The sequence below is a fragment of the Chamaea fasciata genome, unplaced genomic scaffold (genome assembly GCF_029207755.1).
Source record: "Chamaea fasciata isolate MVZ Bird 193981 ecotype frontalis unplaced genomic scaffold, bChaFas1.0.hap1 SCAF_2, whole genome shotgun sequence".
NCBI classification, from domain to species: Eukaryota; Metazoa; Chordata; class Aves; order Passeriformes; family Sylviidae; genus Chamaea; species Chamaea fasciata.
The window spans coordinates 26464552-26487799 of record NW_027094087.1 but is presented as its reverse complement, the minus strand read 5'-3'; the positions used below and the strand labels follow the sequence as shown (position 1 = coordinate 26487799).

Here is a 23248-nt window from a genome sequence, read left to right as displayed (position 1 = left end):
TCCCAGACACATGAATTTTCTTTTCCTTTCTCCACTGAGTTTCAAAGGCAGGTAGATGTCTCTTGCTGACCCTGGTTATTGACACCAGGGAGCTGTGAACTCCAACCACAGAAAGAAATAGTGCCAGAGAAGAATCTTCCACTGCTGTTAAGTTGAAAAAAAACCCTGCGTTAGTGTCCAAAAACCAACTGTGCAAAGATTTCATCTGTTCCTCAGTCTGTTGGTTTGTCTTTACTGCCTTGATAACATCTTAAATCTTTGCTTAATGTGGTTTTATTCATGATCAGCTAACGAACTAAGTGGACTTCTAGGGCTCATCTTCTTCAGGACTGACTTCCATAGGGACTGTTGTTGTGGTGTAACCCTGCAATAAATGCATGCAAGGCACCAAGCTCATGTTTGCAGGTGAGTACTAAAACACATCATAAGGAATTTTCCATTGCTGGGGACTTTCTCTGCCCTTTCTCTGTAAAGGCCTAATTTCAAAAAACTGTTGTCTGGATTGGCCAAAATTCTTTTCCCAAGAGTCAGTCTTTTTTCTTATTAGCAAGGTTTTATTTGATTTGTTGCCTGCTCCATCCATGGTTCAGAGATGAGGAAGGAAATTGCACAGGGCTGAAACAGGCAGGTTCATGCATCAGCAATCGACTGTAGACAGTTGGTGCCATTCACACCTACGTGGCCAGCTGGATGGGCTGCCTGGTTTGCAGAGATGTAGTTAATGCAGTCCTGGGTGGCTTGGTCACCTGGCTGGGACTAGCAATAACACCCAACGAATGGGCAAGGGCAGCCTGTGCTGGCATGGATTTTTTCCTGAGTAGCACAGAACAGTAGGAATTTCAAGATGATTTGTTATCTAGGTGTTTAAAGTACTTGGCTCATCTTTGTCCAAGCTTGACTGATTCTGGTTACCAGCCATGCAGATCTTAAGGAAAGCTGTTGGCATCTATGTGTCTGTATTACTGTTTGGAAGTCCGTTCTTGAAGGTATTTCTTTGTCTTGGAGAGTGCAGGCAGAGCAAGAACTTGGTAGATTTTGCTTGATGGGTGCAAGCAAATTTTCTGTTCTTGACCATCCACTTTTGGCTCCTGCACAGAGAACATTAACAGCACTAGCTCTGCAAGGCCCTTACAAGTAGCCTCTGAGAATGAGGGTCTGCAAGACTGGGGGGGAAAATATATGGAGCACTTTTCCCATGACAAGAAACAAACCATCATTCTACAGCTCTGGCTTCATGGCATCATCTTTGCTATCCTCCTTACCCCTGTCCTTTCCTTCCCATGCTTCAAAGCACAGGGTATGCCTGGTGAAGACTCATCCCTGTCAGGGACCTCCCACACGCAAATGGAAACCCACACTTTTACAGTTACAACAGATCAGCTGGCATGCAGTTGCTTAATGAGGAAGTCAATTAGTCCCCCTTCCACATTAAATTGATTGTCCAGGCCGTGTGGCTCTGCCTGGCCTCCCAATAAATTTCCTGTTCAACAGCTGCCAGAGCATCATGCAAACTACTTCTTCCCTCAGAGCAACATGAATGACTGCATCTTTCCCCCACATCAGCAGCATTGTGGGAACCAAGATTATTGCCTCTCAGTGACTCCTGAATAGACCACCTCAGTTTACAAGTAAAGCAGAGAGGCTGCGTTTGATGGCCATGGAAACACAGAATGCAAAGCTGTTTTCACTCTTCTCTCTCATTCTTTTCCTCCAGTTTGCTTGCCAAACATTCTGTGCAATGTTTGTGCACCTCACTGTCTGCAGCTAACAGGTGGAATAATTTGACCTCTGTAAACAATTATTTTGCTGGTGCACAAGAGCACAGACTGGCTCACTGAGCTTTGCAGGGAGAACAGAAGCAAAAGCAGCAAGAATTATTTTAGTCTGTCAAGTCATGAGACTTGATACATAGAGGAAATCTGCTGGACAAGACAACACGATTAAACATACCCAATTTTCTAAGCATAACTTCATTTAAAATGCAAAAGAAAGATTGATCTCTCACTGTCATGCATGGAAGAGAGGGAAAAAGAAACAAGCCTCTAACAGAGCAAAGCTGAATGAGCCTGTGACTGCACAACTGCTGATGTGGACAGGCAGCTGTGCAGGATATATGTGCAACCTCTACACACAGGCACATGAGCATGTGACACCTATATAAATGTAACTGACAATTATATAAATGTATAGTAATCCCATCTGTGCATGTGTTGACTTTTAAATGAATGTGTATGAGTGCACACACTCAGACCAGGGGTAGCACAAACATTTTCAACCTGTTCATATGTGATCAGACTCGTGGAAGCTGCTGCCATTGCCACTGCCCCACCTGTATGCTCAGGTGCATACACTCCTTTTATGTGTGTGATCACACCCTGGGTGCGCACTGTGGGAAGTGCTTTTCACAGGATGTTGATTGTGGTGGAACCCTAAAGCAGTCATTTGCCTTTTTCCTTGACTCCAAGTCTTTTTCCCATTTGCACAAACCTGGAGATGGAAACTTCACTCTATCAATCACAAACCAGCTCGGATGTACTTTTCTGAAAATACACAATATCTGCAGTTTATTTTTCAGTTTGGTATTGGGGGGGGGTGGGGGGGGGGGGCAGGGGTTGTTCAAGCACAGACTTTTTTTCTTAGACATGCATTCCAAGGACAACTCAGGGCAGAGAGTCTCTAGTCCTTCACCAGCCGGTAGATGTGATGTTGGGCACCGTGGTCACTAGTTGATACTTCAAAAACATATGCTATGCACAGCAAGGTCTCCTGTGTGTCCCTGTTTGTCACAACCTAGACAGAAAAGGAGAAGAAGCTGAAATGCCAACTGCTCTTATTGGTAACTGCTCTGCTTAAATATTCCAACACATTTAACATAAAGCAGAAAGTCAGTAATAGACAAAGACAGAGAAATGCAGGATCGATGCACAGCTTGGCCCACGCACCAAAGCACTTTTGCAGCCTCAGAACCACAATGCAGTGAAGAGACAGGGAGGTGAGCAGAGTCCACTGTGTGGAAATGTCCACTGTGAGCAAGCAGTGATCACATCAGTGGAAGCAGGTCCACCAGGTTCTCTACTTCCCTCCCCTGGTGTTGCAGATTTCAGCAGAGGGAAGGTGTTTCACAAAAGAAAGCTGGTTTTGCTCTGTTTGTTGGGTATAGAGAGGCCCCCTCCTGTGGCACACCCACTCCTGCTCACACATATATTGATATATCACAACCACAGACAGTTGCTTTCTTTCATCTGCTCCTGCTTGTCAATGGTAGACACAGAACACGAGGATTATAGAGTATAACTCCTTTTACAGGAGACTTACAGATTCGACTCCATTACACCTCCCATTCCATACACTGTAGATGTTGGGAGAAGGATGGCTGCTATACTCATGCATTCTTACAGAAGCTCCTTTTTCCCATTTTTTTTCTATGGCCCCTCAGGACCCTTAGCATCTCTACAACGTGACTCTGTCAGCAGCATGGTGAAGGAGCAGTGTTGTCCTAGTTTCTGCAGCATGCACTACATGACAGAGACAAGAGAAATATTGCTCTCAGAACTCCTAGCTCAGCTTCCCTCTCTCTGTCACGGCACAACTTTGCACACTGTTGTCACCTGAGTTTGGGCCATTGCTAAAGTTCTCTCCTGCTGGAGGAGACAGATTGTTATCAGCAGTAGTGCAATCTCAACTGCAGAACAAAACTATTCCAACTGGAGGCTTGAACTGTACCAGGGCCCAATTGCTCTTGTGAAAACGGGAAGAAAATAGCTGTCTTCAAACTTGCTTATTAATTTTAGCAGTCTGATTTTGGTGTATTCTGTTTTCTTATTTCATGATTGAATTTGAAGTTGAAAGTCCTTTCTTCTGCAAGATGTAGTGAGTTATACACATCCACGTGTGCTAAGGCACTGGGCCCTTTTCTGAAAAATGGGCTCTGAAATCTTGGGAGTTCTCTTGCACAGAGAAATGTGCAAAGCAAGATGAATGATGCTTGTGGGATTAGAGGGGTATCTAAGGTCATAAAAGGGTCTAGAAAAAAATATAATTAGACTTGCCTCAAAGGTTTTGTGGGAACGGAGGACTACCACCATCCCTTACATTATGCATTTTTCAGCTCCCCGGTGGGGAGTGGGAAATGCTCAGGCTGCTGCTCAGGGAGCGGCACTTTCATCTTTCACAGGACTGCAAGGTAGTGTGTGCCAGCACCCACAGGGGACATGACTTCAGTGCCAGAACATAAGGGAAGGACATGAGATTTCTCAAAACATAAAGCCCCTGAGGAAGTATAACTATCTGACAGCTTTTTTCTGAGAATTTATAGGAAATGCTGGCCTGACTGAGGAATGGAACATGCAGAAGGCAGCTGCAATGTTCTCCAGTATGGATTACAGCACACAGGTTTTCCATCTCTCTGTCTCTGGCCCTCTCATGCTTTTGCTCATCTAAAAGAACTCTCAGCATTTATACTCCTCATTTCTTCCAGATGTTTAAGATCTTAATGCAAACATGAAAGAGTAACCTTCTTCATGTCCTCTGACGTATATTATTAACCTTGTGTTTTATAGCTGATGTGCCTGAGCCACAGAGCAGTGAAATGAGTTGCCTGCAGTTATCCAAGCTCTTCAGAGAATGGAATGAAAATCACTTTGATTTCCAGCCTTTCATACAGCCACCAGCATCTCTTCTACTTACCCAGCCTCACGTTCTCTGGGCAGAGATCTGTGATGCCTCTTACAGAGGTGAACACAGAATGCAGTCCACTAGAAAATTCCACCTTTTAAGCTGTCTGCCCTCTTCCCAAGTTTAGGCTGCACCTGAGCCTGGAAAGGCTCCCAGATTAACATAACACTAATGCAAATCTAATTGCTATAGCCTTGTAATCCTGACCTATCCAGAGGCTGCAGTGATTCAGAAGGTGTCACAGAACTTCCCCACAACATCCCCCTTCCTTTGCATGTCTCCATATTCTGTACTGGTCCGGATAATCCTGAGGAAACTACTTTCTTTCCCCCCTAAGAGTGAAGAAGTCTTCCCACTGAAAAATTTTATAGCCACTTTGTGGCTATAAAACAACAGTGCCTTTTTTTACCTTGCAAAAAGGGCCAGGGCACAGAAAGGACCTCAATATTTGTGAAATAGTGGAATGAGCATTTCCTTCACTGACTTTTTCATCATTCTCCTTCCTTTGTCTCTCTGCCTCATGAACTGTCCCTTTATTTTTCTTTTTATCTCTCTCTTACTCAGGTCTCTTAAATTCTTTTGCTGCTCCTCTGCATGAGTAACTATCTCTAGAGCTCCATAAATGGCCTTGAAGTGCAATACACATGAAAGACACTAAGTTCAATTAGATGCTGAGCTATAAAAGGAAATCTGCTTTGAGTCTCAACAGTGAACTCCTGCATGGTGCTTACATGTTGCCAAGTTGCTATGAAAACGGCTGGAATTCCCACCTGTAAGATAGTGAAGTTCTCCAGCACACTGTTCATCATGTACTTCTCAGGAAGGTGCTTGAGTTTATGGATGAAGTTGATCATGTATTCGCAGAGAGGGGAGCGGTGGATGCGGTAGGAATAGTGTCCGTTTTCATAGCGTGCATACTCTGTCTGCAAGGAAAAACACAGAAGGGGCACGTGGGGCTACAATGGCACACCGGTGACACTGTCACAAAAAGGGACTCAGAACAGAAAAACTACAGTGGTGCTTTTAAATAATTTCATGAACAGTGACCACAGTACTTTGCACCAGTCAGTCCCTTTGCGTCCTCCAATTTTTTTGGCTCGATTTCTTGTTTTCTTTAGAACAGTGGGTTCCAGCTTCTGAGCAGTAAACCCTCAAGGCACTGTGAAAGGCAACTAAGAGGAACAGACCAATTGACACCTACACTACAGTCTGCATCTCTAATGGAAAAATAGCAGGTGTGAATAAACTGAAGAAGTTAATTACTGTTTTGGCAAGACCAGGAAGTAATGATAATACTAATATACTCAGGATGCCTTATAGCTAGAAAAGACTAAATAAAGCCTTATGGTACCTGTGTGAGAGAACACAGAATTTCTGCCATTCTATCCCATCTGCAAATACTTAATCCAGCTTCAGGCATGCCTGTCATGTGACTGGAGATGGGTTTTGGGGAAGGATGCACCTTGAACTGACTATGGACCTGAGAACAGCTGGTGTTCTGCACATAGATGCTTCTGCATTTCAAGGTTCCTTGAGAAACAGGGCAGCAGGAGGCATGTCAAAATGAGCTCTCTTAGCAGCTGAAAGTGGCATCAAAAATAATTTCTTCAGTGCCAGTTATATGCATAACTCAGTTATTTGCAGTTCCCATGTTGCTCAAGCTGTAAGTGTATAAGCTCTAGGTCTAATAAAACCATAAGACTATAGTCTGTAAATTATTACAGTCAAATTAATAGCTATATCTGTAAATGATCTGTTTAAAAACACAGATGAGAGCAAGGTGTTACTTTTATGTTTTCACATTTCTGGACTACAAAACATATCTATGTTTACTAGCTTTCCTTTGCTTCCCAAAAAACCCAGAGAATCGTTATAGCTAAGGGTTGTACGTATTTACATCTCCTCAGAAACTGAGATTTAAGGGGAAAGTAGCAAATACTAGCAGATCTTCAGTGAAATCCTAAGACAAGGCCATTTTGCAGGCTGAGTGATCCTATGTCTGTGGCATCCATCTCCCTGAGAAGAAGCATGAGATGTATTTTGCCTTGAGATACAAAGGCAGGATGCAAATACTTGAAGTGACAAAACAGCAGCCAGAGGGAACCTTGCACCCAGGTGTCTGCTCCTTACCTCTACTTTCTCTACCACCTGCTTTCCAAAGGAACACACTTTGGTGGAACAGGTAATGACCATGTTTTCTGGGCTCTCATACTGGCTGGAAACACCATAGAAAGATCTGGATTCATCTTCAATATTGGTATTCAAATCAGCCTACCAAAAAAAAAAGAACAAACAAACAAAAAAAAAAAAACAGATAGTTATCAATAGGTGGTTGTGGCATTTTCTCACCACTAGCTTGCATAGCCAAGATAGTAAAGTATTGGGAGTGTCCCCAGCTCCTTAAGCAGACCAATGTGCATTGAGCAAGTGGGAGAAACCTGAAGAGTATTGAATAAAATCCTACTTCCACTTCAGAAAATGGTGTGGATTTGCAGATACATTGGGGAAATCTGGTGGAATGTCCTCCTAACATTAAAAGCATATGACATGGCATGGAGGTATTCACAAAGCATGTGGAGAGCAGACTGCAGAGACAGAGCAATGCAACAGACAGGCTTGACTGGGCTGACTCGCCAAGGAAGGAATAATGGTAAAGCAACAGTAATAAAGTTTTTCCACCCTAGGAACACAGGTAAGGGAAAAGAGATGTAGCTGGAAAAAGGAATGTGTGAGTACACACACACATCAGGCTCAGGTACTACAAAAGTAAATAGACAGGATGCAACATATGGAATGTAGGTTACTGATGGATACAGCCCAGTTACACCTGAATTTAAACCCATCTCTAGTAGCAGACACAGTTTTCTAACGTGGGTGCCTAAGGATGGCCAACCAAAGCCTCCTGTTGGGATGCAACTCCAAAAATCCTGGCTGTCTGAAGCTTCCACCAGGGGTCATTCCAACCACAGTCATGAAATAAGTGGCGGTTCCCTTAAGCTCCAGAAACATTTTGGGTGTGTGGGAATGCCCAACTCAACTTCCTCCCCTTCAAAACTGAAAGGGCAGAGCTTCTCTGTGCTCCACAAGCCCAGGCACTAATTTACGTCAGCGTAAAAGCAGGGATTGGTTTTCCAGAGCATTTTATTCTTCCAGCTGAGCCAAGGGAAGGGGAAACTGAAGAAAGTGTGTTCCTGCTACAGTGGACACACAGTGACTGGGACAGCATTAGATGCCATTCTAGCAGGGTGTTCTTAACCAATGTCAGTGAAGAGTTTTTTATTTGAGATCTAGAGCAGCACTAAGGACAAGCAATGTGGTGGAACTGGACCACCACAATAATGAATGCCCCTCTTTCTTTGCCATGCAAAATACTTGTCTCTTATCTGCCATGAGATAATAAATACTGTTAGTTTAGTTGTCTTAAGGAGCAACTTTACAAAAGGTTTAGGTCAGTCTAGCAAGTGACAGTCAAGTTTTCTCCCCTTCTGTAGACACATGAGCTTGCTGCTGCCTTTGTGGCACCACAAAAGATGAGGGCACAAAGATTGCCTGTTTTCATAGCAACACACACTTGGGTTGGCTTGAGTCTCTTGAGAAACTGAACCTCAGAGTTGTAGTTTGGTGACGCCAGGCTGGTCCTGAACTTTAGAGAGAGCAGCCTCTCTCTCAGAGCAGTTTTTGCTTCCCCATTCCTGCTGTACTGACACACATTTCTGTAGCTGTATTACAAGGCTCACTGAGGAATTGCTCAGTTAGCTCTCAGTGGGGTCAGCTCCTTGGCCTGATTCAGGAACACTTGTGTGTGTTCAAACAAAGAATGCATGTTGGGAGGATGGGCAGCCACAGGAATAGCAGAAGGTAGAACAGTTTATTCTAGTGAATTATTATGGCCATGCTGAAAGGTAACCAAGAGGAACACACCGTATTTGCTTGGTATTAAATAACTGTAGTTATGCAGCTACTTTTTTTGTACCACAAATGTACCTGTGTTAGAGAATAGTTGTATTACTCCATTCTGGTTTAGGTTTTTATTAAATTGCTGTAATACTGTACTTTAATACTGTAATCCTCACTTCCATGTCAATGCAACTAACTGTATTGTTTATTTCACCCACACTCCAACTGTCTGAATAATGATTCATTTCTTCCCTTGTCCAGAGAGGAACTAGACTAGGAGTCCTTCAAAATATTTTTCAGCTATTTCCCTTGGGAATGATAAACACAATGTATGGACTCGATTCCGCTCTTCCAAAGAAATTGTCCCACTGAGTCAGAAAGAACAAAGGGTCAAGGCTACAGAGGCTTGGTCACGCCACTGCTACATAAACACAGCAGAGGCTCTCATTGCAGAACCACACAAACATTGTCAGGGTCTCACTAGTAAAGTTACGGTTACATTCTCCAACAGACTCACTGGTAAAATTAAAAAATAAATGCACTCAATACGAGGCAAAGCAGAAAGGTGCTAGTTCCACTTCATGAGAAAAGCTTCACTAGCCCTAGGAAGCCACTCTAGGTGCATCCACAGTTTGATAAGCCTCCCATCAGAAGGCCAGACTAGAAATTCCCAGCCAATTAACATCTAATTAATCAACATTAATGGCAAACCTATGGTAATACTGTTTGAATTAAGGAGTCATCACCATTCAGTGACATTATGTACAATCAGGTTCCTGGAAGCCCCGTTGCAGTGGAGCAGTGGAATCATGTTGGGATTCCCTCAAATTTACACTGCACTTTTTATTCTAAAGCTTGTCCCATATTATGGTCTAGGATGGTCAGACATGGAGTGATCAGTCACCAAGAGCTGTGTACCCACCTCCTGTCACCTTTGCAGATCTCATAAACATACATAGATGGAATTTCAGCAACTCTAAGGAATGACAGTAGCAGTTTTCTGAGGGCTTCATTCATGTTTGCAGGAGAATGGAGCTGGAGCACCCCAGACACTGTTGGCCTTGGAGTTACAACTTTTTCACTTATTTACAGCTGCTGGTTCCCACCTTCTCAAGGAAGGCACTGCCCCTGTACCAGAGATTATTTAGCACACATGTATCTGCTCTTGAAATATGTGCAACCTGGTTTATACTTGTGAACTGAAAATAGCAATGGTGAACATGAATACAAGACCGAGGAACAACTCAGGAGTGGAACTCGAATCTCTTAGCTTTCCCTGCTGTGGAGATGATTACCTCCTGAAGGGAGACAAGGCAGAAAATTGAGGAAGAACACTGTAATCTGCCATAGCCAAATTAACTTCTAAATGTCAACTGGACACTGGGGTAATTCATGAAAGGATGTAATTAAACTTCTCAGGATCGCACGAGGACAAGACCATAATGACCGAAACTACTGCATTTAGCTTAACATCTAAAAACACTATAGCCTTCATGCCTAGATTCCTACGAGCACCTCACAACACCTAGACCATCAGGACTACATTGCTTCTCTAAAGAAAACGTTGTGTGAAAGCACATCCAGTGCTGGAGCGAGCACCTGAGGTGAGCAGAGTCTGATTTACTGTGTCCAGTACATTCCACCCTGCAAAGATGCAAGGGAAAAATAGTGACTATGATTCAAAGGAAATTCATCTTCCCCGAACTCCATCAAGCAGGAGGGCTAATCTTCACTTTATAGTTTGGGAATGCACAAAATTTTTTAATATGTAACTGGATGTGACTGGAACCCAGGTGCCTCAACTCCTCTCTGGCAAATGCCCTAGTATGTCCAACAGCAAATGAGATGAGTCTTAAATACATTCCTTACTCCGTCCTAGGCAGCCAAAGGAGACATAGGCAGGATTTAGGAAAGTCTCACTGAGGGGGCTGAGCTGCCTGGCCCCCCCAGGCTCCAACTTAGCACTGCTGGAACAGGGTGGGACTGTGGGGGCAGCTGCAGCAGCATTCAGGCTGTTGGGTGGTGTCCAGCATTCAAACAGCTGTTCTCCGTCTCTTTTACAGGCAAAGGTAGAAGATCAAATAAACAAGGCATTTTACCAGCTAAATCTGAGTAATGAGCCGCCAGCTGGACCATACTACTTTATCTGAAAAAGTCAGGGTTCTTGCTTTCTGTCCAAGGAGTTCCAGATGCAAAAACCTGTGCACACTCTGGCATAGCAGAAATCTGATGTGTCTGGGATGTGTTCAACTTGCTGTGCAAGCTCTGCACAGATGACACACTTATCCATACCTTGCCTGATGACTTCCAAACATTCTGAAACTACAATCACTGAGATACCTGTGATATACAGGACATCTCAGATATTCACATATTCGGATGCAAGAGTGAATCTGCCTGCTTGGGGGGAAACATCTGAGATTTCCTCCTTTCCAGAGAAGTAAGCAGAATATTTCATTACCTACAAGACAAGATTTCTAGATGGAAGAGAAGGGATTTGTTCCAGGAAGAGCATAGTAGCCCTCCACCAGTTAATATGCTCCTCTCTCCCCTCCATCTCTGGGAAAGATTCTTTGAGAATTCCTCAGCAATCCAGACTTTCAATCTGCCTTTTGCTGCTAATAATCTCTACACTGTTGAACACTGTGGAGGACAACCTTGGTGGAAGAAGTGCCATTGGCAGAGTCCCCTTACATAAGGCAGCAACTGGAGGTGGTGCTGGTGAAGGCAGGTGAAATTAATGTGTACAAAAATCATAAAATTCTGTTTATAGCTGCTGTCTTGTTTGCTGCCTCAGGAGTACCCAGAACAGAATGGATGTGGAGACCAAATTGCCGTTCCTTGCTCTCCAGGCAGTTTTATGATGGAAGGCATCCAGTGGGCAAGGCAGGGTGCTGAGGGCAATTTGCACTGCTGCTGTTTTGACTGGATTTGCTTGTGACAGGAGAGAAGCCAAGTGCAGGACAGAAGTTTCCAGCCCACCCCTTCAGCACTTTCCCACAAAACTATATTCCATTTAGCTGAAAGAAGATGCTCAGTGCTTTTACTGCCTATCACCAAGAAGAAATTACTACATACATTCTTCACAGGGCTCTCAAGAAATTCCCCCGATTCATGTCTCTGCAGATGGCTGCTCTGTGCAAAGTACTACCTGTCCTGAATTCCTGGTTTGTCATTTTCCTTCTGTCTTCCATGTAGAGTCTCACAACTTCTGAAAGCTCCAAGATGCAAGTGCACCATTCTACTAGTGTGCAAAGCCCTGAGAACGCCTCTTCCCCAAACTATTAATAACGATCCATATAGGAGGAGTTCATGGGGAGAAGCAAGGAACAGGTGGCAGAGATAATATTAGCCTGGAAAAGAGCAGGGCTGCCACTGCCCATGTGTTGGGAGGCTGATGTCTCACATTCATTGTCGTGTGCTAGAATGCACTTGGAGCACAGAGAAATGTCACACAGATGTCATACACAACTTGCCAAGCCAAGTCCCAAAAACAGTTCATTGTACCAAATTTCCAATGCCAAAATCAAGGAAGAATTGCACACTGCAACACTGCTTATGTTTCAAACTCATCAACTTTTAACTCTTAGCTATTGTATAGATCATTTAAAGCATCTTTGAACTAACGTGAACATCTTTTTGTCAGTCATTCTAGATCCTCAGTGCTACTACTGAGGTCAAGAAACCTCAACCCTGGTGTTTAGAGTCAGGCCTCTGGAACATAACAGCTCATCTACTATATTCAGTGGTTACTGGAGCAATGGCAGGTTCATGCCTCAGGTTCTTCAAGCCTAAAACTGCAGATACACAACCCCAACTTACTCATTCCTTGGGATTTTTTTAAGTCTTTGTCTCCTGCAACCACAACTTCAACTGAGAACCGCTGAAAAATCAATCATATCTTCATGTCTCAAAACATCCCTTCAAGTATTTAGTTCTACTCACCATTTTATCCTAAAAATGATGCTATAAATTCAACGGTGTAGTAATTGCTTTATCCAATACATCTTTGAACATCAACACTGTATTTATATAGTTGTCCAGAGCTATCAGGCAGCAAAATGAAAAAGCACCCTAGCACATACTGCTACAAAAGTAAGAAAATGCAGAGGGATATAAAAATTTCTGCTGAAACCTAATTTTCTTCCTTTTCTGTTTTTAATCATATTGCCTTATCTGTGAAAAGTGTTTGTTTATTTACTTGCTTCTTAGAAGTCTTAGAAGCTTCCATTTAACTAATGACTTGACTTGTAAACTTTGACTATTTCTAAGTGACAAGCTGTAATGTTGTCACCAATAAAACATCGTGTTAACTCCAGATGGGATTCAACAATGCAAGGGTACCAAAAAAAGAATCAGACAGTCAAAGTATTAAACCAAGCCCAGAAATATTTCTGTCCTTATAAGTATAGAGTTGCAGAGCCCCACAATATTGTGCACACATTGGAGTAAAGATGTTTCGAATCCTATGTCACATCTCTTTAATCACGCCAAATTCCAGTGAGCTGATACCCTCTGAACACCAGACACCCCACATGGGAACAGAAAGAGCCCAACTTGATGACATGCCACCATCTAAATCTTTCAAAACCCTGATAGAGGTTGGGCTGACATGGTGCATAGGCTACATTTGCATTTCTGATACTAAAAATCAAGTTGTCACAATCCCCAAACTGAACCACAAAACCAGAACAGCACACTGTCCATTTTGATAAATAAAATCAGTTGCACCAGATCACAATTTCATGATTTCTCTCTCTTCAAGTTAAGGAGTTCAAAGTGTTTCATTCTCTCTATGTAACATCTCCCTCTAAGCTCTTCCTTTTGGTTCTTGAAACTTCTAAAGCACAAAAGGTAATCAATACCTTTCAAAAGGTGCCCTGTCAAAGGATAAGCTTCTTAGCAAGGTGCTGTTTTCTCTCCCAGCCAGAACAGAGCTGATCTTTCACCTTTTGTTTTGAGCACTCCAAGCGGGTTTTGTTGTACTTTGCCAGGAGCTAATCCCATGAAGGGCCCAGCTCAGTAGCACAGAGACTCCAGGTAATAAAATTACGTGTCCCCAAAAATGATCAGCAACACTCTAAGCACAGGCACTGGAGAAGAAGACTCCCAGCCAACATTCTCCAGCTTATTTCTGGAAAGGCTAGGCTTGGGACAGCTGGGAAGTTGTATCTCAAGGCACTTAACTCTTCCTTCTGAAAGCACCAGTCAGGAGGCTTTCTAGAGCCACTTTGTATGAAGGGAATGAGATATAAAAGCTCATTTTTTATCATCTCACTCTGACCTGAGGTTGTATTATGTTGTAAACTCAAGGTGAAAGTTTCCAAATCCCATTAAACATTCCTTTAACGATCTACTGTACAACTGCCCAGAGCTACTATTATTCTTAATTTCATAATTCCTACGATAATATCGATCACCAAAGCTATTTTGTTTGTACCTTGAAGCACAATGGCACAGTTTTTCCAAATTTCAGTTAAATCACAAAAATCCAAATTGAGTGAATAAGCTTTAGCCAGGCTGATTTCTGCCAATTTACCAGAAGTCCTTTCAGTAATATATTATAAGCATAACCCAATTTCATTATATGTTTCTCTTATCTTTTGCTCTGCCAGCACTAAGTATGCATCTGTAAATTATTAGTACTTGGATAACACAAAATGCAGCTACAGTGGCAGAAGAGATGGGAAAAGTATTGCTTTTGACTGAGGAGTTACACAACACTGACAGAAGTGAATTTCATCAGAGTATGCAGAGAATAATTTCCTCTGAATTCTTTACTTATACATAGATAAGAAATTCTAGAGGGTCCAAGTCACCATTAGCAAATCTGCAGACAGTAGTCAAGAACAACTCTACAGATGGACAATGTGAACGATACATCTTGCTGCAGGCCAGAAAGTGTGCCTTGTGGGGTCAAGGAAAGATCTTGCAGGGTCAAGAAAAGTAACAGTTGTGGCTGTATTAAGTTGCCTACTGGGCTGGTTTTGCACTGATTGAAGAAAGCTGTGGCAAAAACCAATTAGTGACTGGCTTTGAATGTTGACAGCCTGATAATCCAATTAAATATGGGATATGCCTCTGGACTACACAGGTTCCATGGCAGACTAAAAGAGACTCCTCTGTCTAAATGAACTGATGAAAGATTATTTTATAAGTGGTAAACTGACCTAGAGTCCCCAATTTTGTTTCTATACACTGTCCGTGAGATAAGAAAGGAAACCTGGGGGGAGAGGGGAAGTGTTTTGAAGGTTTTATTCTGATTCTTATTCATTTTTTCCTCTTATAGTTTTGTTAATAACAAACCTGTCTTTATACCCTTTTAAGATTTGAGCCTGCTTTGCTTCTCTCCTAATCCTATCTCACAGCAGAAAAAGAGTAAATAATTCTAGTAGGCACTCAAACCACTACACTAATTTTTGAAACAGAAATTGATGAATGTGAAACCACTACACCTACACAGGGAAAAGTTTGCTGGGAGGCAGCAGTTGTCTAACAGCCAGTGAGGTCACAGATTTTAAAGTAAGAAACTTCATAGCAAAAGGGTACCCTACAAAGGGCCCTTCTCTTACCCAGAATTTGACAAGGAAGAAAGCATTAGCTGGCCCCCTTTCAAAGAGCTCCTTCAGGCCCCCTTTCTTCTCAGGGAACTTGTCATAGATCTGCCGGATATCCACTGCCTCGAGGTAGGGGTCATTGTAGCTGGGGCTTGACTGCCCAATGTGCACAAACAGGTGTTTGTTATACTGCAAAAAGAGGGAAAACGTGGAATTAGAAAATTGTTCAGTACCATTCAGTACATACTGAACATCCATTGTCCTTCACAGAAGACTACTGGAAGTCAATGAAGATTTGATAGCATTTTCTAAAAGAGCAGAAGAAATCAATAGAAATATCTCTGCTAATACTAGCTCATGCTGTTCTCTCCTTCCTATCAATACATTCATGCTTCTTCCTTCTCTGAAACACTGTTGTTGGGGTTTTTTCTTCCTATATTCACTCCTAAATCATTGCCTCATGCTGCTGCCATATAGTCTGAAATAACCTGAGACACAGAGTGTTACCTGTGACAGGTCACTCAGTCAAACATCGATGCTCCTGTCCTATGAAGAGCCTGAAATCCCATAGCAGATAAATCCCAGGCAAATAATACTGAACCCAGGCAAATCTTTTCTGAACTTCCCTGTCTCACCAGAGCGTATCTCAAGATGCAGAACCAAAAAGTTTAGTGAGAGAGGCAAATACTACTTCCATTTCAGAGGTGGCACTATGGAAACACATTGATGCAAATTCATCTCAGTTGCCACCAGTTTTAAGTTCTCAGCACATCAGAGAAACACATGGCTTTATGTGATCTTAGCATCTTCTGATTTTGGGTTCTATATTGGAGTCTATCTTACAAGGCTGGACAGAGAGACAGAATAGCCTGGCAGGGGCTTATGACCTCAGTGCCTTGGGCTCTGGTGTATGAATGTCCACGACACTGGACAGGGAAGCCAGAAGCACATTGCACGGATCTGGTTCTATCACTACTTATCCTCTAAGAGGAGGACATCTGGTGTTTCCCAAAGATGGCTTTCTATTCTCTGAAGAGCAATGAAGCAAGTATTTCCATACACCTGGAGTAGTATAACACATCCATGATGAACAGGAGCTGTCCAAAGACATAAAATTAATGAGGGGTGGAATCAAGGTGTGTTTCTTACTGTGTCTTGGTCTTGTTGTTGTTCCAAGAATGCAGAGAACTCTAACATCCAAAGTTTGGAGCTAGCAACCCTTCGTCCTTGCCAAGCTGGTGCTGACGGGGAAGGTGAGAGGCCGGCAGGAGACTCAAACCCTAAGCACACAGGATTTATATAACAGTAATTTAGAAAAAAATGGCAGCAGCTTTCCAGTAGAGCACCTACTGTCAAAGCTGACTCATAATTTTCTTATGGCTTCATTCATCATGCAAAAATATCATTCATAAGGTCCTCAGTCTACCTGTGCTCTAAATGGCTTCTAAGTCAGCCCCTGCTAAGACAGCACTGCCAGGGGTCATGATGTAAAAGACAAACTGCCCAGGTTTGACACCAGAGAAAACATGTTCAGCAATTTTAAGAGGACTTAGACGGAGCCCTAAAGGAGCAGTGAAATAAACTGTTCAGTATCAGAATGAGGTGTCACCATTAGTCTCTCAAAATGGGGAAGCTGAGAAGGAAACGACATTTTTTATTCCACTTAATGAGAGATTAGGAATGCAATCATGTTTTGACAGAGAACAGTGTTCTAGAGCATGAAGCATGGTGGAAGACCAGTAGAGATATGTAAACTTTTATTTTCTGCTGAGCCAGGAGGGAAGAAAAACCAACACAACCAATTATAAAACAGGAAGAAAAGTTTTGTAAAATAAAACAAAATTTAAAAGCTTCAGGTCTCTCAGTAAAAGGATGACAACAGGTAATAAGGGGAAATCATATAAAAATTGGTTTTGGCTCATTGAAATGTTTCAATAGGTTTTGGTTTTTTTCAATTAAGATTTCCAACATTTTTAGAGTGCTGGCTGTTTTTGAAGTTGGAATATAATTTCAAAGGAAGGAACTACATTTCCTTACCTACCTGGTATTGGAAGTGGAGGCTGTACAGTGTAAGCTTGTTGAGAAAAAGGCTTCACACTACAGAAGTACACAAAGAGAGGTGGTTAATAAAAAACAACCAAACAAAACAATATTCTTCACCAACTGTTTGCATAGATTAGATCAAGTATTTCTCCTCAGAGAGAAAGTGGCATAAGTGTCTTTTAGAAATTATCTTTCTGTGTGGGCAAGAGAGGATCATGGGCAAAGACTCAGAAAGCAGTAAGGGGCCAGGACTGGACAGATTAAGATTTCCCTGCAGGTGTTCAGCAGGTCCTCCCTCTAGATTTGTTTTTATGAGATCCCTATCAGCCCATTTATTTATCCTTTCCTTTCTACTACAAGTAGTTTTATATCTATACAAGTGGATATAGGTCTGGGCTGGATGCCTCTCAGACTTTTAAGCCCAAATTCAGAGACATTCAACACTCACAAGTAAACACAGCTTTCAGGAGAGCTCAGCTCCATTTTAACACTACTGTAAGAAAAATTAAGGTCTTAGCATTTCACAGATCTTGTAATAGCTAATGGTGTTCCTCAGGCAGCAGAGAAAGCAGCAGAAACACCTGCTTTGGATGCTCATATAAAGGAATACTTACTCCTGGGAAGATCCAGCTTGGCCTGGCAATGGTCCTTGCCAAAACTGCAAGAGAACAACACATAGGCAAAAGTCACCACTCCTAATTAGGACAGAGATGAAAAGGAAGGCTTGCACTTTTCTGAGGAAACAAACTGCAAGTTCATAGACCTTTAAAGATGTGAATGAGTTCTCTCTTCTTTCTACATTCCTGGTTTCATTCTTGTGGAGGTGCTGACTGGTCCCTTTTTTTCATTCTACACACTTCTACTACTGACATGCAAGAAACTGACCCAAAAGTGATCTCTAATGTTAAATAATATGCATGCATCTTATGCCTCTGTCTCCAAAGCTTTTATGATGCTCACTCTCTTGGAAGGACCATTTTCCCCAGGAAAGTTCCATGGGAGTTATTTTGGCAGAAATCAATGCTCAGCAAATGCTCACTAGACCAAACTCATAGGTACAGGGATGCTAACAGACTTTCTCTATTAAGGATTTTATGTAAGGGCCATCTGATTAAAGTGCTGAGAATAAGATTGGGAAATATAAACTTGAGAAAGGGTCAGGATGGCCCTAATATTTATTCCAAAAATATGCTGAAGTAAGGAAGTGATAGCGACACTTAAAAATATTTCAGGTAGATGAAAGTCCAAAGGAACTGATTGTTCTCTCCCTTGTATCATTAAAAAAATATATACATAGTAAAACTCTATTGTTTTAAATCAGTGTGAGTAAAGAATTGGACAAAACTGTTGAAGCCACATGACGGATTTATTCTATAGGGACAAATGCCTTTTGGCCCATTCTCTCTCAGTTCTCAGGATTTTCCTGAGCAGATCCCAACATCCTTTCAAATACTGGAGTGTCTTCTCAAAACTCCACGGAGACACTGATCCACTCACCCCAGAAACAGCAGGGTAGGCTGGCCGTGGGAGACCAGGCAAGCCCATTTTACTATGGAAGGCAGTTGCAGAGATAATCTGGGCAGATGACATTGTAGCCATACTCTGCATGGCTTTATCTTTAGCTGCCTGATCCTATGAGCAAGAGTAGAAACAGAAAAAACAGGATTATTATAATGATTAACAAGTTGCCAGCTCTAATGCTCTACAACCAGAATTCTCATGAGCTTCTCTGTCAGGAACAAGCATGTCTGAAATTCTGGGCAGCAAATTCACCAATAGCTGTCCTAAGACCTTTTAAAGCTGCAGGGCTGTCACTCATTACTATAGCTTCAGATGTGAATGATCATGCTTTCTGAAATGCTGGTTTAAAGACTACTAAGCATTTATCCTTTCTGTCTGAGAGCTTTCAACCACACAGCTGAAAAGGTTTTTTTTGTGGAAAGTACACCCCTAGCTGATACTTGTGTTTTAATAATTGGTAAGAATATTCAATGGGTAAGATTCTTGATTACAAAAAAAGCCCCTCTGAGGAAAAGGTCACAAAAAGAGATCATCATCATCACTGCAAAAATGACTACCTCAATTCTCAGGTAGAGTTTATAATTTTATCCCCATCTTCAGGGAAACTTGAAACTTTCATAATCTCCAGTGCACATTTGCAGGGACATTCCTTTCTGTATTTTAACAGGACTGTAGATTTACACACATTTACAGGCAATGACAGTGCCACAATTAGCAGGTCTGAGGTATGTATAAAATGAACAGCATTCTTCATTTCTCCTTTCAAGGAATAAATAGGCAAACAGAAGCACTGCCCCACATTCTGCCTTTCCTCCTACATCCCCCAGAATTAATCTTCATCCTTCAAACATTCCACATTTATCTGTGTCATTATAATTACCACAGAAATCTCACAGATTCATTCATAGCTTGAAGAAATTGCTGAAAGAGGTACAACAGCCCTTGCTGTCTTCTTCAGGAATTCTCTCTTCCCACTTGCATTCACTGAACTGCAGGAAATTCTCACCCTTGAGCCTCCATTCTTTCTAACCCCTCCAACTTATCTAAGGTTTTCTAAATTTCAAAGCCCAAATATCCTAATGTGTCTAACAAAAAAAAAAAAAAAAAAAAGCGGAGGAGGCATCCTCAAGAATCTCAATAATGAATATTAATGTTCAAGTGGAATGGTAAGTAAATGGGCAAAACATACACCTCTTCTTTTTTAGACTATCTGTTACTCCTCTTAGTACTATTCAAGTGAATGGAAGGGAAATATTTTAAATGCTAAGAAAGTTCCTAATAGTCTCCAAAGCTATGGGAAATGTTCTCAGAATCCAGTTTAAATTATGCCTTAGGGAGTAACTGAAGGATTGCCTACATTGTTTTAAGGGATATTACTATTTTCTGGTCTTTTCCTAATATATATAAGGACTATTTCCCATGTGCCATTGCAGAAAAGGATTTTTTTTCCTTCTCTTATTCCCTCATTGGAAAAATTGTATTTGTCTACCTGAGTTTATACATGAGTTGGGGGAAGATGCATTTACTTGTGAAGGAATAAAAAGTTGAAAGAAAATGTAAAATATTAGGGAAGGAAAGTATTTTACCTATTAACCTCTGCTGTGTTTTTGTTTTGTTTAAACGCTTGACAGATTGCTGGAAATAGCATGTTTTTAGAAAAGACATCTCCTTTCTCTTTCAGCTAACACTTCTGTACTAATTTCAAGTATTTTCCAGTATTAAAAAAAAAGAAATAAAAAAAGAAAAAAGGAGCAATAAAAACTTTTACCAAACATTTGCAATGTTTGTATGTTCTTTTATTATTCTTAAAACACATAATGATGATGATGGTGATTATGATGATGATAATACCACCATACCACTACAATTTCTCACTTTTTTCCTTAGTGCAGATGGTATCTATTAGCCACCCAGGGTATGGAAAAATGACTGACTTTTGGGAGCAGATTTTTGTTCAAGTTTTACCCTATTTCCAACCTGTCTGTTATAGACACAGCGGACACTTTAAAAAGACACCTGCTTTATGTGGAAACAGCAGCACTGCAGTGACTGCTCTGAAAAGTCACGTAGCTGCTCTGATCACTAGGATATAAAAATGAAAATGTGCACTTGCTACGGAAAATGAACAGTGATAGGAGAACACATAGCTGTCAGCAGGACCTTGGAGGAAGGGCAGCAGCCTCTGTGATTTCATTTCCTTGCTCTGTGGACATGGCCAGCAAAAGCAAAGAAGTAAATGAGTTGAATCAGTGCTCCCGACTTGCCCCTGCAGGCAGAAAGGAACAGCCTGGTCCTGGGGAAGGGTTCTCTGCAGGCAGCTGGGCAGAGCTCCCAGCATGGCCTGGGTGTGTAAAAGGACAGCAGCCAATGGCTCCATGGAGCTCCCCGAGACACCTTCGTTCCCTGAGAGCAAAACTGGCCCGCTCCTGTGAGCTAAGTGGAAACAGGCTCGGCTCACTGGCTTTTCAATCATGCCTAAGCCCAGAGCTGTGACACACAAGGAGCACAATCGAGGTTACAGGTGTAAGCATCAGTGAGGCTTTTAACACCCCGGGCAGTTGTTGTTTCCTGCTCGCTCTAACTTGCCTCTCCAGCAGGCCTCCACCTGAACTGACCACTTAACAGCACCACAGGTTTCAAGCTTAGGCAGCCCTACCTGGGTGCGCTGAATTAGATAGTTGTAATTTGTGCCTCCTTCTCCTTATCAGAGCAGCTGGAAACACAACAGGCTAATAAAAGACACAGCACAGCTTTCTAAAATGGGGCTGGGATGATGGGGGGGGGGGGGGGTGCTGTCATGGCTTAGAGGCAATCACTGCTTGCAACAGAGCTGCAGGCATGTCAGCACTGGGCAACACTGAGTGCCAACAGCTCACACACAGGACAGTCCATTTGCCCTGATGCCCAGTGAGGAGCTGCCCAGGCAGCCAAGAGGAAGCACATGCTACCAGCCATCCCTCAGCAGTCACGGACGGACTGGGCTGGGCTGTCACAGTTATTGTCACCTGAAGCATGGAAGATCAGGAAAGCAAACTCTCTTCCTTACAGATTACTTATGGCCATACCAAACAGAAAGGTCAGCATTCACCTTCCTTCTCAGGCTGTCTCAGTGAAACATAACAAGGCCCAGACCTCACATCCTGCTCGGCAAGCCCTTTCTGGATAGCTCACATTTTAACAGGGGACTGACACCCTCTTCTGCAATTGTCACATACAAACTTGACCTTCTCAACATTTCTGGCAATTCAGCCTGAGCACATAAACCATTTCCCCGCATCAAATCTGAGTGGAAATAAATGTCAAGAGGTTCATTAGGGTGATCTTGGAGCTTTTCCTATGGAAAGGAAAACACAGCTTTTCTCAAGCAAGTATCCAACCATTTTCTCTTTCTCGTTACCTTCGGCCTCTTCAAATCAGGTCTGAATTAATCAAGGGGCAAAGTCTATTCAGTTGGCACCATTTTACCTGAGAAGATGCCAGCTGGCCTTATTGCTTCCTCTCAGTGGACAACTCCACATCACCACCTCTAGTAGAGGTGGAGCTGGTACTCTAATAACTATAAGGCCACCTTTTCCCAAGGCCACTACAACACCAGTGCCAGTTTACTGGTCAGCATTTGTAACCAAAAACCTTTCCTTCTCAGGTAAACACTCTCTGCACACTCCTAAGTCTTTCAGATTTGAATGACAAGAGCATAAACCGGAGGTAGAAATAAGACACATGAAATTTGAAAAGTTATTGTTTCTTTATTCTTTAAATAGAATTGCTCCAGACGTCACAGAGCTTCAACAATAATGAATGTTTGCACAACATTTCCTGGGAAGAACCTTTTCCTCTCCAGCTTACTACAGCTCAGTGACTAATCTCAGGCTTTTTTAAGGCTATTCAAAGAGGGAATAGCTGACCTGGGGGGAGCTTGTGTGATATGCTAAGGGACATCCATCATACCTTGAGCTTGGCTTGGATCTCTCTAGCTTTCCGCCTTGCCAGGACCTGGATGTGACTAGATACCTGCATTGAAAGACAAAATTCTGTGTTCATTCCAGAGGAATACTTGGTTGCCTCTTGCAGAAGTAAACATACTTTAGGCAGTTATTTAGGGGTAGGGGTAGGAAGGATTGAGGGTAACAACGAGCTGAACATAACTCCAGTGCCATGAAATGGGGTGGAGGGCCAGCAAAGATGGACCATCTAAGGCAGATCTAAGCTGCTCAGTGCTTCATCCAGCATAGCCTGGATATTCATTCCCAAATTACAAAGATTCCTTTATCATCTCGTGTGCCAGGTATTTTCTAAATCACCATTGCTGTCTTGTCTGCTTGGGCTGAACAAGGAATCTTCATGCAGAGAACAACTGCTGGTCCCTGAAACACTCATTAGTAGGCCAAGCAAATAAAATTGTGCTATTTAACAGTAGAAAACTTTGTGGGTCACAATATGATTGGCAGACATGAGCATTATAATCCTCCTGCAAAATGCCTCAGCTGACTCTTCCTGCCATTCTTATTTAACCAGCTCAGCACAACAACCTCCTTCCAGCAAAGTCAGAAAGTATC

General features: G+C 42.3%; 1 protein-coding gene across 1 annotated transcript in view; it reads right to left on the bottom strand.

The window, feature by feature from the left end:
• Window positions 1–2533: 2533 nt before the first annotated feature.
• Window positions 2534–23248, bottom strand: part of TEAD4 (TEA domain transcription factor 4) — a 37213-nt gene continuing 16498 nt past the window's right edge. Inside the window, exons 3-11 of the mRNA XM_066175354.1 lie at window positions 22641–22703; window positions 18669–18803; window positions 17786–17829; window positions 17170–17225; window positions 16278–16408; window positions 15144–15317; window positions 6805–6945; window positions 5445–5597; window positions 2534–2790 (exon numbers count right to left, since the gene is read on the bottom strand). Of these exons, the coding sequence (XP_066031451.1) occupies window positions 2677–2790; window positions 5445–5597; window positions 6805–6945; window positions 15144–15317; window positions 16278–16408; window positions 17170–17225; window positions 17786–17829; window positions 18669–18803; window positions 22641–22703 (1011 nt within the window). The 3' untranslated portion in view covers window positions 2534–2676. The remainder of the gene's footprint in view (window positions 2791–5444; window positions 5598–6804; window positions 6946–15143; window positions 15318–16277; window positions 16409–17169; window positions 17226–17785; window positions 17830–18668; window positions 18804–22640; window positions 22704–23248) is intronic.